The sequence below is a fragment of the Lissotriton helveticus genome, chromosome 11 (genome assembly GCF_964261635.1).
Source record: "Lissotriton helveticus chromosome 11, aLisHel1.1, whole genome shotgun sequence".
Lineage (NCBI taxonomy): Eukaryota > Metazoa > Chordata > Amphibia > Caudata > Salamandridae > Lissotriton > Lissotriton helveticus.
Genome location: NC_136072.1, coordinates 1,063,470,475 through 1,063,483,278, shown reverse-complemented (window position 1 = coordinate 1,063,483,278; position 12,804 = coordinate 1,063,470,475). Strand labels below are relative to the sequence as shown.

Below are 12,804 nucleotides of genomic sequence, written 5' to 3'. Positions count from 1 at the left end.
CCGCATCTCCCACTCATTCCATTGTTAGTGAGGAAGCTCCAACAGCATTCCCTTACAATGATCCTAGTTGCTCCAACATGGGCAGGACAACCATGGTTCACAACTCTGTTGCAGCTATCAGTAGTACCACATCAAAAGCTGCACCTCTCCCAAGTTTCTCACTCAGAACCATGGAGAGATAAGACACCCGGATCCCAACCAGCTCAACCTGGCGATCTGGCTCCTGAAATCCTAGAGTTTGGATACCTCAATCTTCCACAAGAGTTTATGAACGTTATTAAAGAGCATGCTACGCGGCAAAATGGAAAAGTTTTGTCATTTATTGCTCCAACAATAAAAGTGACCCACTAGATACTTCCATTCAGAACATCATTTGTTATCTTTTACAGCTACAAAAATGTAACCTTGTGTATACATCAATAAGATTGCATCTAGCTGCCATAGCAACCTACTTACAGAACAGACATCTGTCATTGTTTAAAGTTCCCCAATAAAAGCTTTTATGGAAGGGCTTAAAAGAATAAGGAGGAGTGTGGCTCACTGATTAGAGCAGCAGACCCTGATGCAGAGGTCTGGCCTGGGACCAGGGTTCAATTCCCGTTGCGGCAGGGTCTTGAGCTCAAATGTCCGCGGACTCGATAATTCTCAGCACGGTGCCTACTCTAATCATGGGGTCCCACGCTGCAACTCTGGGCAATAGCTTGCTTAGTCTCCACACCTGCCCTAATCGCTAAGGATGCCTGGCTTCACCAGGGGGGGTGCCCAGGAGTTGGGCGCCTCACAGGAACAGGCCAGGACGGGTTCCTCAGCGGTTTATTCAGCATGGGGACACACTGGTAAGTGTAACCATGCGCTTTATAAGCTTCAGAATTTTTATTTCACCAAGAGTTCCACCCTCCCCAGTGTGGAACCTAAATATAGTCCTTACCAGACTGATGGGCCCTCCATTTGAACCTCTACACAAATGTGAACTGCAGTACCTTACTTGGAAAGTAGTGTTTTTAATTGCCAATACATCTCTCAAAAGAGTGAGCGAAATACAGGCATTAACCATACAAGAACCATTTTTACAAATTCATCATAACAAAGTGGTTCTTAGAACAAATACTACATTTCTACCTAAAGTCTGCCTTCCATCTAAACCAGTTGGTTGAACTACCAGTATTCTTCCTTCAACCAGACTCCCAAGCAGAGAGAACGCTACACACTCTTGATGTTAAGAGCATTGCTCTATTACATAGAAAGAACAAAACCCTTTAGAAAAACCAAACAACTTTTTGTAGCTTTCTCCCCACCTCATAAGGCAATCCGATATCTAAAACAGGAATTGCAAGGTGGATTGTAAAATGCATACAAACGTGCTATCTTAAAGCTAAACGCATTAACCATTCCCCCTAGAGCTCATTCCATATGCAAACTAGGGGCATCTATTAATTGTGGGTTTCTCACGCGCTAGAATCGACTCCCGAAGGAGTATCTCTGCACTAGAGACCGCTGGGGAACCCGTCCTGGTTTTCCTTGTGAGATGGTCCCTACTGGATATCTCCAAGGTGAAACCAGGCATCCCCGGCTTGTGTGGGGCCGTTGTGGAGATGAGGCAAGCTAATGCCCAGAGTTGCCGAGTGTGATCCCTAGTTAGAGTAGGCACCGAGGTGAGAATTATCGAGTCCGCTGACCCTGGTCCAAGACCCTGCCGCGTCGGGAATTGAACCCTGGTCCCGGGCCGTCCTCTGCTCCCGGGTCTGCCGCCTCTAACCAGTGAACCACACCACATGGCATTCTTAGGAACATTCCCCTAGATGACATATGTAAAGCAGCAACTTGGGTCACTCTACACACCTTCACAAAACATTATTGTCTAGATGTGCAAGCAAAACAATAAGCTAGTTTGGCCCAGGCTGTATTAAGAACACTTTTTCAAACTACTGCAACAGATACAGGTAGCCACCGCTAAGGAGGATACTGCTATATAGACTATGCAAAGTGTACAATCTGCAGCTCATATGCCTCAAACGGAAAATGCTACTTACCAGTATGCATCTGTTCTTGGCATGTAGAGCTGCAGAGTTGTACACGCCCACCTTCCTCCCCAGATACCTCTATCTGATCAAGTATTAGCTTAATTAGATACATCACGCATTGACACTTCTCTATTTCTCATTACTCCATCTAACCCTCTGGCAAAACAATCGTAACGATGGAGCCGAAGCCCATGCGGACTGTACACCGAAGAAGGAATCACCGGTCTTGTGACTACAAGACTTCTTCAAAGACAAAAACAACATGCTATCATCCGAGCCCAACACCAGATGGCGATCTATGCAAAATGTACAACTCTGCAGCTCTACATGCCAAGAACAGATGCATACTGGTAAGTAGCATTTTCCTTTCTAACAATTGCTGCAGTTAAAAAGCCACAAAGTATTGTCATGTCTATTTTTTCAACTGTCTTCTCTCTCAGCCTTTTATATGCTTTTGAATGTATTTGTTATATTTATTTTGACATACCTTAAATGAAGCATTTCCACGTGATTTTGCCTTTTAATTAAATGTAATGTTTTATTACAGGTTTGATCATTCCTGCAAATTGTGTATCTGCCCTTATTAGCCTCCTTTCAACTTCAGATCAATCTCAGCAACTGGCAGTGCAACAGCAACATATCTGGCAACAACATCACCCTCAGAGCATCACCAACTTCAGTAATGCATAGAATATTATCGCTTAAGTGGACTATGAGTGATTCAGAAAGTGCTCTGGTAGCATATCATTTTCCTACAAATCAAGGGCAGATTCCAAAGATAAAAACTTTTCACTTCAGTTCCGGGATAGCTTTTGGATTTGAAGTTTATTTAAAAGATAAACTGAAAGCCAGTGGTTGCTTTTACTGGTTCATCTGTCCTTCTACAGTTCTGTATTGCTTCCTGTTTGCTTGCACTTTGGCTGGTTAAACTTGTGCTGTTAACCACAATTTGTTTATATATGATTGAACGTTCTTACACTTAAAAAAAAAAAAATGTCATACATTGCTCAGGGTTTAACACAGTAAGTTATTGCCATATCTTTGAGAGTGATCCTTGAATGCATATATTTTAAAGGACGTACATGTTTAAATGTATTTTTCTTTTGGAGCTGGAAACCAGTTCACTTACAAGAGTAGGAATTCTTATCAGTGCACAATATGCATTCAGGGCTCCTCCCTTGTATTTTTTGTTTCATAATGCATGTCACTGCATACATGCACTAGCAAGCAAACAAGTCTCAAAAATACAATCTTCGCTGCACAGCAATGGATATTTCATATATATTGATATATGTTTAGATGGATGTATCCTGATATGTAAATATCTTGATAGATCTATATATACATTTGTGTATATATATATAGGTGTCTATATCCCATTATTTAATTATTTTTTGTTTCTTATATAAGGTGTTTATACTTGAGTCTCCAATGTTTTCTCAAAGAATTTGAAAAAAAGCATAAAAAACCCAAAATGTTTTAATGTATTAATGCTGTTTCTAAGGTGTGCTCCAAATATGATTATTGCCATCTTTTTCGCCTATTGAAGCATTCTTAATCGGAGAAGGATATGTAAATTTCTGTGGAAATCCAATTCCTTTTCGTATACAACCTTTTTTTCTTTTAAATACTTCATGTAGTTGAAGAACAGTCTCATTTGTCAGAATGATGACTCCACTTGTATACAATGGGAAAAACACAAAGCTTCTGCTGTATGTGCTCTTTGTTACTTAGTAATTTGAATAGCATTTAATCTATTGTAAAACCTTGTAGAGTTTATCTCGACCTGTTAAAAATGTATTGTACAAATGTGAATAGCCACTTATCTATAATATGGGTAAGTTTTGTTTCGCCTATAATGGTAGATGTTTATAAGAAAGTGAAGGACAATGTTTGTCAGATCTTAATTGCACAGGTTGCACTATTGAGAAGTTGAGATTGTATAAACCTGTCTAAAGACACAATACACACAACCTGTAAGATATCAATATCTTGTGGTTGTTAAAATTATTGTAATAGAGGATTCTTTGAGGCAGCTGCTGTGTTCCGATACGTTCTATAATAAACTGTTGCTCTGCTTCCATTTCTTTTCCACTTGCATGCTTTAGGAATTTTCCCTTTTGGGTCCAAAACCAAACAGTCCTGTCATTTGGTAGTATAGCCCTGGACCTCTTTTTGAATTTATTGCATCCATTGACTTTGTATAGTGGGAAATGTCATTGCTTATCTTGGCTTGAGAAAACAATGGAAATGCTCAAGATGTCAGGAGCAGAGTTAGCATTGCACCTGAATAGATTGGCACTAAATTGTTTTCCATGAAGTGCGTCAGCCACATGATAGTGAATCATACAGTAACAAAATTGACCAATAGACTATGTTGTTAATGGTTGGTAATGGTTCTTTGATCTGACACCATAATATTTAATTTTATCCAAAATTGGCTGTGCTATCCACATAAGATGTCATGAGGGAGCCATAACATTTAAAATGGCAGCATTGATCTTTATTTACTATTGACCTCCTACCGAGCACCTCACTGGGAGCTCATTTTGTAACTATAATCCTGAGACACTGACTGTTTTTACAATTACAGGTACTTGAAATCACAGTAAATTGCCAATGAATTGAACTTTCGCCAAAAGAGGGTTTGGAGTGAGTTTTTGTTTCCGTCAGCTTTGTTACATTCTAGGTCAAATTTTGATACAGTAGGAATGTTTCTACATGCCTTCATCCCCAAAATGTGAGAACAGCTGCTAACATTACTCTGTAGGACTGAACTAAACAAACGTAATCTGCTGACAACTTCTTGAAGATTTCCTGCATTCTGCTGCTCCATTTTCTTTTTTGTTTAAATTCAATCTAATAAGGGTAATTCCTGACAAGTCTTCAGACAAAATTAAAGTATGTTTCTAAGGAAAAAGTTGGATCCTAACCTTTTTTTGTCCTTGCAAACAAATCTGAAACATTACACTTCAGCACTGAAAAGCAAATTGCTAATCCTTTCAAAACCACTAAACTTGTGCGCAGTCAAGTTCCCATGAATCCTTTGTGTGAAACTAAATAATAAGAATGTGTTTTGTGATGAACAGAATCTTTAAAAATGTGGATGTTTTACGAAAAGTCATTGTTCTCTTAATTCTTGCTGTACATAAGGTTATTTTCAGAAGTCTTTTTTCCTTTCTATGCACAGACTGCACATGAATGAGAACTTATTACATGGTTTGTGATCTCTGAATAGTCATTAAAACAGCAGTACTATACAAAATAATTACAATTGTGATTCATCCCCTTCTCTTTGTGTATATATGTATATGTTTGTATTTTTACAAACTTAAAACACATTTTTTCTTCAAATGCAGTAGCACTTGTAGACTATCAACAGTTGCTATTTTGTTACCCTCATTGACTGTTAATTTATTTTCATAGAACTGCTGCTTTAAACTACCATACTTTAAAATGTTGTAGAAATATATATTTGAGAAAATAGTTTTTCCAATTCTTGAAAAATTACAACACATTTTTACCCATAGAATTCTGGCAATTTATCACTGATTATACAGTGGGTCTGCTTTTTACAATGAGGGGTTTTCTTTTGTACTATGATTTATGTTCCTTATCGTATTTTGTAATAAAATATTTTCCTTCTAAAATACAACAGCAGATTCGTTAAGACAATCCATTATTTCATCATTTGCTTCATTGTTTTGTGTGTGCAGAAAGTTCATCTAAAAGAAAAGTTCTTTTTGTTTAAATAAGTACTCTACCATGTTGTAAACATTATTCAGACTGTTAGTAATTTTGATTGTATTTGTTGTGTTTTTAGAAAGTAATTATTGAAGTTAGGATTTTCAGTTGTGCAATTCAGAAGCTGTTTCACATAGCTATTACTACCTGCTGATTCCTCGCCTGCTGAATATCCCAAGGTGTCCGGCTGAATCTGGAAACTTTCATAGCTCTGCTGTATTGATTAGGAGGCTCCTAGTTCCAATCACTTCTCCAGGAACAATGCCTTACTGACTTCACAGGATTCAGTAAAGCGCCCACACCGGCACATTGAAACCCGTTAATTTTTTCTATGCCTAGTGATATGAATGCTGTACACTCTCTCCTCAACTTCAAATGTCATCTGCAGAGAATGTTTCAAATATCAGCATATTGCGTGGGAATGTCAGCCCCTAAAAACAGGTTTCAAGTTTTGTTTTGACAGCCAAATTATGATTATTGACCCACTCAAGGTTTTTCTTTGTGGTGCCTGCTCAAGGCAGAACTCGATGTCAAGTGATATTTGTCAGTATGAATTCCCAGGACCATAGAGCAGGCAAAGCTAAGATGTTGGTTGATCACGACAAGTGTCTGGTTTGACACCCTTTACATTCTAGATCTGTCCAGGTATTCTTTCAAGCCGTCAAGAAAAAAGAATGATTAAGAAATAGCAATGTGAAGAATTGTCTCCAAAAAGTTGCTCTCATTCGAGAAGCATGTCACCCTCAACGGTCTCAGCTTGAAGTGAAGTCATCTTCTGAAGCAGAATATTTGGATGTGAGGAAATGGGGTGTATTAAATACCCACCCATTTGGGACCAGATACCTTTTGTTTCTTAAACCGTAGCTCAATCCTGGGTAGGTGTTGCTTTGAGCAGTCAGGCTTACATGAAAGTGTAAAGTATTTAAACAGCACCAAACCAGTTGAACACAACTCGCAAGAAATCTGACGCCAATTTAGAGAAATGGTGTATATTCTTCTGATTGCTTTCGGTACCTGCAGATGCAGGGGTATGGTTCTTCCAACCCAAGGGAGATGCTGCTAGGTTGTTGAAGTTGCTGGACGGTCCTCAGCTTAGGGAGGTGTTCAGCCTTTTGGCAAGTCGGGTCAGTGCAATTGTCGAGGTGCCAGCAGCAAGTCCGAGTTTGGCACCAAGTAGTGGTAAAGTCCTCAGTTCTTGTGGTGACTGCGCTTCTTTGTCCTTCCTTTGGTTCCCAGTAGACAACCTCTGGGGTGACTACACCCCCTATATGACCACTTCCTGGGGAGAGTGGGCATAAACCTGACCCAGAATTCCTAGTTTCACCATATCCAATATGGTGAACCCCTTCTTTCGTCGTTCACTTCAGGTAGCCCACCTTAGGGGTGTGACTAGCCTATAAGTCAACATGCCTTCTGAATATCCAATGTTCTCGCCTGCCCTGGTGCCAAATGGGCCACAGGGGGTGGCATTCCCAAGTCTGGGGAGAAGCCAGGGCTGCATATCAAATGCTGCAGAGGCTTTGAAACCTCTGGGCTTGATATGCTAAATTCGCTAGCCATCCAGTCGGAGGAGGTGTGATCAAGTTCCTCCAGACAGGCCTTGTTTCTGACCTCCGAGAGCACGGGCTCTCCCCTGCAGGCGGTCAAAGACTCCTCTGTGGTGGTCAGCCAGCACACTAAAAGACTAGTAGGATTCAGGAGTCACCTCTAAGGTGCCCTCTGGGTGCATGTTATAATGCTAGTATTGGCATCAGTACAGATTTATTAAGACAAGATGTTTGATACCAAAACACTATTATTTTCAGTGAAGCCATTATGTTGCTAGGTAACAATAAATTACTGGTGCCCAGTACATATATGCTTAAGATGGCTTCCTGATCACTTGCAGCGTCGTTGCAATGAATCAAGACATCACAGTGACATGTCTGCTCATGGTTATACCCTCGCATACAATATAGTGCACCCTGCCTTAGGGCTCGAAGGCCTGCTGGTGGGGTGACTTACGTATAGTATGTGCCATGCACAGGGCCTTGGCACACAGTGAGTGTGCCATGTCATGTTTTCGGAATGGTGTGCACCCTTTAATGCAGCTTGCAAGTGCAATCTGCATGTAATTTGTGTGTGGGTCCCCTAGGGTGGCATAATACATATTGCAGCTCTGGGGGGACTCTCTTTGGTACCCAAGCCCTTGCTAGAGACTTAAAGGGCTGTGAAGGTCCTTGCCAATGGGGTTATAATTGAACGTGCGTAGCTTTAAAGAAAGAGCACTGACACTGGGGTCTGTTTAGCAGGGTCCCAGTGCACATTCCGTCACGTTTCTGGTGAAAATAGAGACTTCTGCTTCAGGGTTACACCCACTCCCCACAGGAAGTGGTCCTATAGGGGGTGTAGTTGCCCTAGTGGTAGGTAGCCCTTTGGCTACTACCATATAATCCCCTGAACGCCCCTAAATTGAGTATTTTGTCTGTCCGACACCAGACAGATTCAACTTCCTTGGAACTGAAGGAGGACAAAGAAGAGACAACACGAGAACCAAGGATTTGCACAGAAACAAGCACCAAACCCTGCCTTGCTCCTTAACAATTGAAAAGGTCCTCCTCATTCTGCTGCTGTGCACCCTCCTCAACACTTTAAGGACTATGCCGCACTTCAACAACCAGCTATAATCTCCCTTGGGGTGGAGGAGCCTTCCCCCTGCATTCGCAGGCACCGACTGTATCTGCCCTGGTTCACTGTGTTGGCCATCGGGTCCACTGAGGGTGCAACACTTCAGGAGGAGGTTTTTGTGACTCTAGAAGGTCAGCCCTGTCTCTCTGCTAGTTTTTAGAAGCTAGCCCCTCCAAGAGCTCCCCTGCACCAATACCATGAGTACCTGGGCTCTTGCACAAGCCAAGGCTTGGCCTTCGTCCAACCCTGACCCCACTGACTTGAAAGTCTTCCTGCTCATCGAGGGTCTTCCGGACAAACGAGATCCACAATCTGCTCTGCTGTTTTGTTTTCTTTCTCCCTGTAGAACCGACCGACCAACAGGGAGAGCCTCGAACTTCAGTGGCCAGCCAGCCAAAACCCAGTGCGCCTAAGCTTCATACCTGGGCTGTGACTCCTGACTGCATCCCCTTTGCCTAGGGGACCTCATGACCTGAGCCTCTTTTTGGGTACATCTGAACTTGACTTTAAATCCCTCCTTGCAGCATGTTTCAGGTCCCCATTGACTTCTACAGAGTAGCGCTCGAGGCTACCATTCTGACCAGCACCTCTACATCCGGACGCCCCTGAGCAGGTAACGCGAAACTGCTGGTGGTTCTTTGGACCTTATGTCCCAAAGTGCACCTCTGAACTCTGACAGCAAGTACTGTTTTGCTGCATGTGTTTTTCCTCCCTTAGGTTAACATTGTGGCGTTTTAGGCTCATGCCCCAAAACTGTTAAAGTTATTTTATTGTTTACTCCTAAAATAGATATCTCCAAATGTACTAAAGTTATTCTAAAAATCTTGGTGTCTAAATTCATATAAAAATCTACTTTATTTTTATTAATTGGTCTCGGATTTCTTATTGTGTGGGTGAACCATTTTCTGACTAAGTGTGTACAAGAAATGCTTAACACTTCTCTTTGATAAGTCTAAGCTGCTCAACCCACTACAACAAATAGAGTACTTGGGATTATTAAAGTAAGCTCTGTAAACATGTAAACCACATGAGGGTCGTCTGGACTTTTTGCATGGTGTGCCCTTATATTGGCAACACTACATAAAAAGTAACCTTGGGCATAGTTTGTATAGTAGCACACTTCACACGCTACGCGTAGCTACACAAACTGCATAGTGCTGTAGGGAAAATGCTGTTCGCAGTGATTGCACCGTGCCAGATGCTTGTCCGCACTGTGCAATCATTGCAAACGGCATCTTGCACAGTGCAAGCGGTCGTTTTCTGCCGCTCAAATAAATTTGTACTCTAGCAGCAGCTTTCTCAACGCGGACTGGTAGTTTCTCGTCGCGAGCATATGCGACCACTCACAATGAGAAACCTGACCTCCCCGCGTTGAATCTCGCCGGGAGCTTTATTTTCCACGCTTGTGATCGGCAACTTGATGTTGCTGATCGCGTACGAGGAAAAAGTCTCTCTTAGATGTTGATTTTGCTTGCTTGTGGTCACCAACTTGATGTTGATGACCGCGAGCAAGAAAAAAATGCCCGCTACGTGTTTTTGCACTATGCAATTTGCGTAGTAGCGCAAACTACTCTCGCTCAGCGAGTGTAGCGTAGTACTACGCCCAGGGTTAATAAAAAGCCAACTTCATACATTTGGTGGATCAGCAGTGGGATACAAGTCATGCATCTGCTGATACCACTGGGTCATTAGTGTTTTCTTACTAAGAAATTCTCAATTGACATTAATTCAAAACTATTTTAGCAATTTGTCGATTATAGAATTTTTGATAAATTTTCTAATTGGCGCTGTCAGGGCCTTGTGTTAAGTCTCCCATTCCATTGCATTAGACATTTTAAAAAGAGTACTAGTGAGTTAGGGTGTTAAAGTCTTTTTGAACCTTTGCATGATTTTCTAAAGTCCCTGTAGGAAGTTGGCTTTTTATGTAATAAACCAAAACAAGGTATACTATGTAGAAAGTGCAGACAACACTTATTGGCTTACAGGGCTTGAAATAATAATCCCAAATGCTCTCTTTTTTGGTAGTGGGGCCGAGCCATTAAGGCTTATCAGAGAGTAGTATCTGAAAGAAACACGTTAGTGATAGATTCCTTACATTATAATATCCCCAGGCGTCAGACTGGATCCGCAGTACCCCTTGCTTAGCAGTACCCCTGCGCATCAGTAGGTGGCGTAGTGCGGCTCCGCATCCGTCGCTGGCGTCGTATGCGCTGAGATGAGGTCATGGAGACTACTTAGGCCCCACCCATGCGCGCTGATGTCAGTTCTTTCTTTTTCCGCGCCGAAAGCGCAGATCCAGATTGAGCACATACCGCTGTCATTTTTTTGACTACTTTTTGAGTCTTTTTGTCTCCTCTTGTCTCCTGGTGCACGTAGGGATACCCGGCATCTGAAAGAAACAGGTTAGTGTTAGATTCCTTACCTTCGAATATCCCCAGGCATCAGACTGGATCCGGAAAGTTTTCGTCAGCAGTGCCCCTGCGCGTCGCTGCGTCTGTCGTTGTGATCGCCGGGATGACGTTGGAGTACTTGGACGCCGCCCTCGCACGCTGACGTCAGTTCTGTACATAGCTTTCCGCGCCAGGAACGCAGCGCCATGATAGAAACCAACACTGGTGCCATGAAACTAGGGCCCTGAAAGGGATGTCCTTACCCCTAGATATCGGTTTCCAGAACGGGAGGATGGGTGGGCGGTAAGGATTCTAACACGAACTACTGTTTCTTACAGATATATCGTTACCGAAGGGAAGTAACTTGTGCAACTGAAAAAAACAGGTTAGTGTTAGATTCCTTACCTTAGAATAGATACCCCAGCAATACCAATCCCAGTGGAGGGACTGCGAACCAAGATCACACCAGAAACACCTGTAGAACGGAACGGCCGAAAAAGCCATCTTTCCGGACTTGGCTGTCCAGGCAGTAGTGTCTAGCAAAAGTGTGCAGCGAGGCCCACGTAGCTGCCTGGCAGATGTCCTGCAAGGGGACTCTCCGACCCAGGGCAGTAGTAGCTGCCGTGGCCCGAGTGGAATGGGCGCGCAGCCCAATGGAGGCTCCTTTTTCGCCAAGGAGTAGCAAACCTTGATGCACAGGACGACCCACCGAGAGATAGTCTGTTTGTGCACCTCCCGTCCCTTCTTTGCGCCCACGTAACCAACAAAGAGCTGGTCGTCCACCCAGAACTGGCGTGTGCGGTCCAGATAGAACGCACGTTTTGGGTCCAGACGGTGAAGCCTCTCTTCCTCTTTTGAGGGATGCGGAAAGAAGGTGGGCAAGGTTGTGTACTGCCCGATGTGAAAGGCTGTGACCACCTTGGGCAGGAAAGAAGGACGAGTCCTTAGGACAACCTTGGACAGAGGAAAGGAGGTTTAGAAGATCTTGCCTGGAGCTCACTCACTCTCCTGGTAGAGGTGATGGCAACCAGGAATACAGTCTTAAGAGTCAGAAGATGAAGAGGACAGTTATTAAGTGGCTCAAAGGGAGTGCACATCAGATACGTTAGAACAAGATTCAAGGGTCATTCTTACAGATACATCGTTACCGAAGGTAAGGAACTTGTGCTTTAAGTCTTGTGGGTCGTGCCGCTGTAACAGGTCGGTGGCGGATCCCCACGATGTCTGCCTCTACTGCCTGGAGACCGACCATGAGACTCGGGACTGTCGAGCCATGGCCTGAAGGCCTTGTGGGAGTGGCGCCGGAAGTTGTTGGAGGTCCGGCACTCCTCTCACTGCCGCTCCGGGTCTAGGGGCCCTTCGCGGGACCGGAGCAGTCGCTCCTCGCGCTCTAAGTATTAACCTTCAGATTCCGGTAAGTGGCACCCTAAAAAGAAGTCGAAGAAGCGCGTTCGCTCTCCGACGACCCCCTTTTGCTCCTCGGAGGGGTACAGGGGCTCCGCCCCGCAGCCTACCTGCCATACCCGGGTCCGATGGCGACTCCCGAACAGATGCAAGAATTTCTTGCTGCCAAGGACCGCCTTTTTAGCCCTCGGGCTCCCGCCGGTGCGCCTGAGGGCCCTGTGTCCAGATCCTGTTGGCCTGGTGCCAGCCTCGGAGTCACTAGATCCAGCGCCCTTGGCTCCCGCCACGGCGCCACAAGGTGCAGCGCCGCTGGCTCCAGCCCCGGCGCTGCCCTTGGCTCCGGCCCCAGTACTGCCCTTGGCTCCACCACAGGTGCAGCACTGGGTGCCGTTTATCCCACCCCTGCCCCGGTTCTCGGACCATTTCGTTCCGACCTGGGATCCGCATTGGAATGTTGCTCCGGCTCTGCCCCGGCTGGCACCGTTCCAGGCGCAGCTGCTGGCGCCACTTGCCCCCTCTCCGGCTCCGGCCTTGCTGCCGCGACTGGCTCCTTCTACTCCGGATCCGGACGAGGACTG

At 44.2% G+C, this 12,804-nt stretch overlaps 1 protein-coding gene across 6 annotated transcripts in view; it reads left to right on the top strand.

Annotated features, from left to right (window-relative positions):
* SBNO1 (strawberry notch homolog 1) overlaps positions 1 to 5,678 on the top strand; it is a 1,344,504-nt gene extending 1,338,826 nt beyond the window's left edge. For all 6 annotated transcript variants that reach the window (XM_078667602.1, XM_078667600.1, XM_078667599.1 and 3 more), the window contains one exon: positions 2,569 to 5,678. In XM_078667602.1, the coding sequence (XP_078523728.1) occupies positions 2,569 to 2,711 (143 nt within the window). In that variant the 3' untranslated portion in view covers positions 2,712 to 5,678. The remainder of the gene's footprint in view (positions 1 to 2,568) is intronic.
* Positions 5,679 to 12,804: the final 7,126 nt, after the last annotated feature.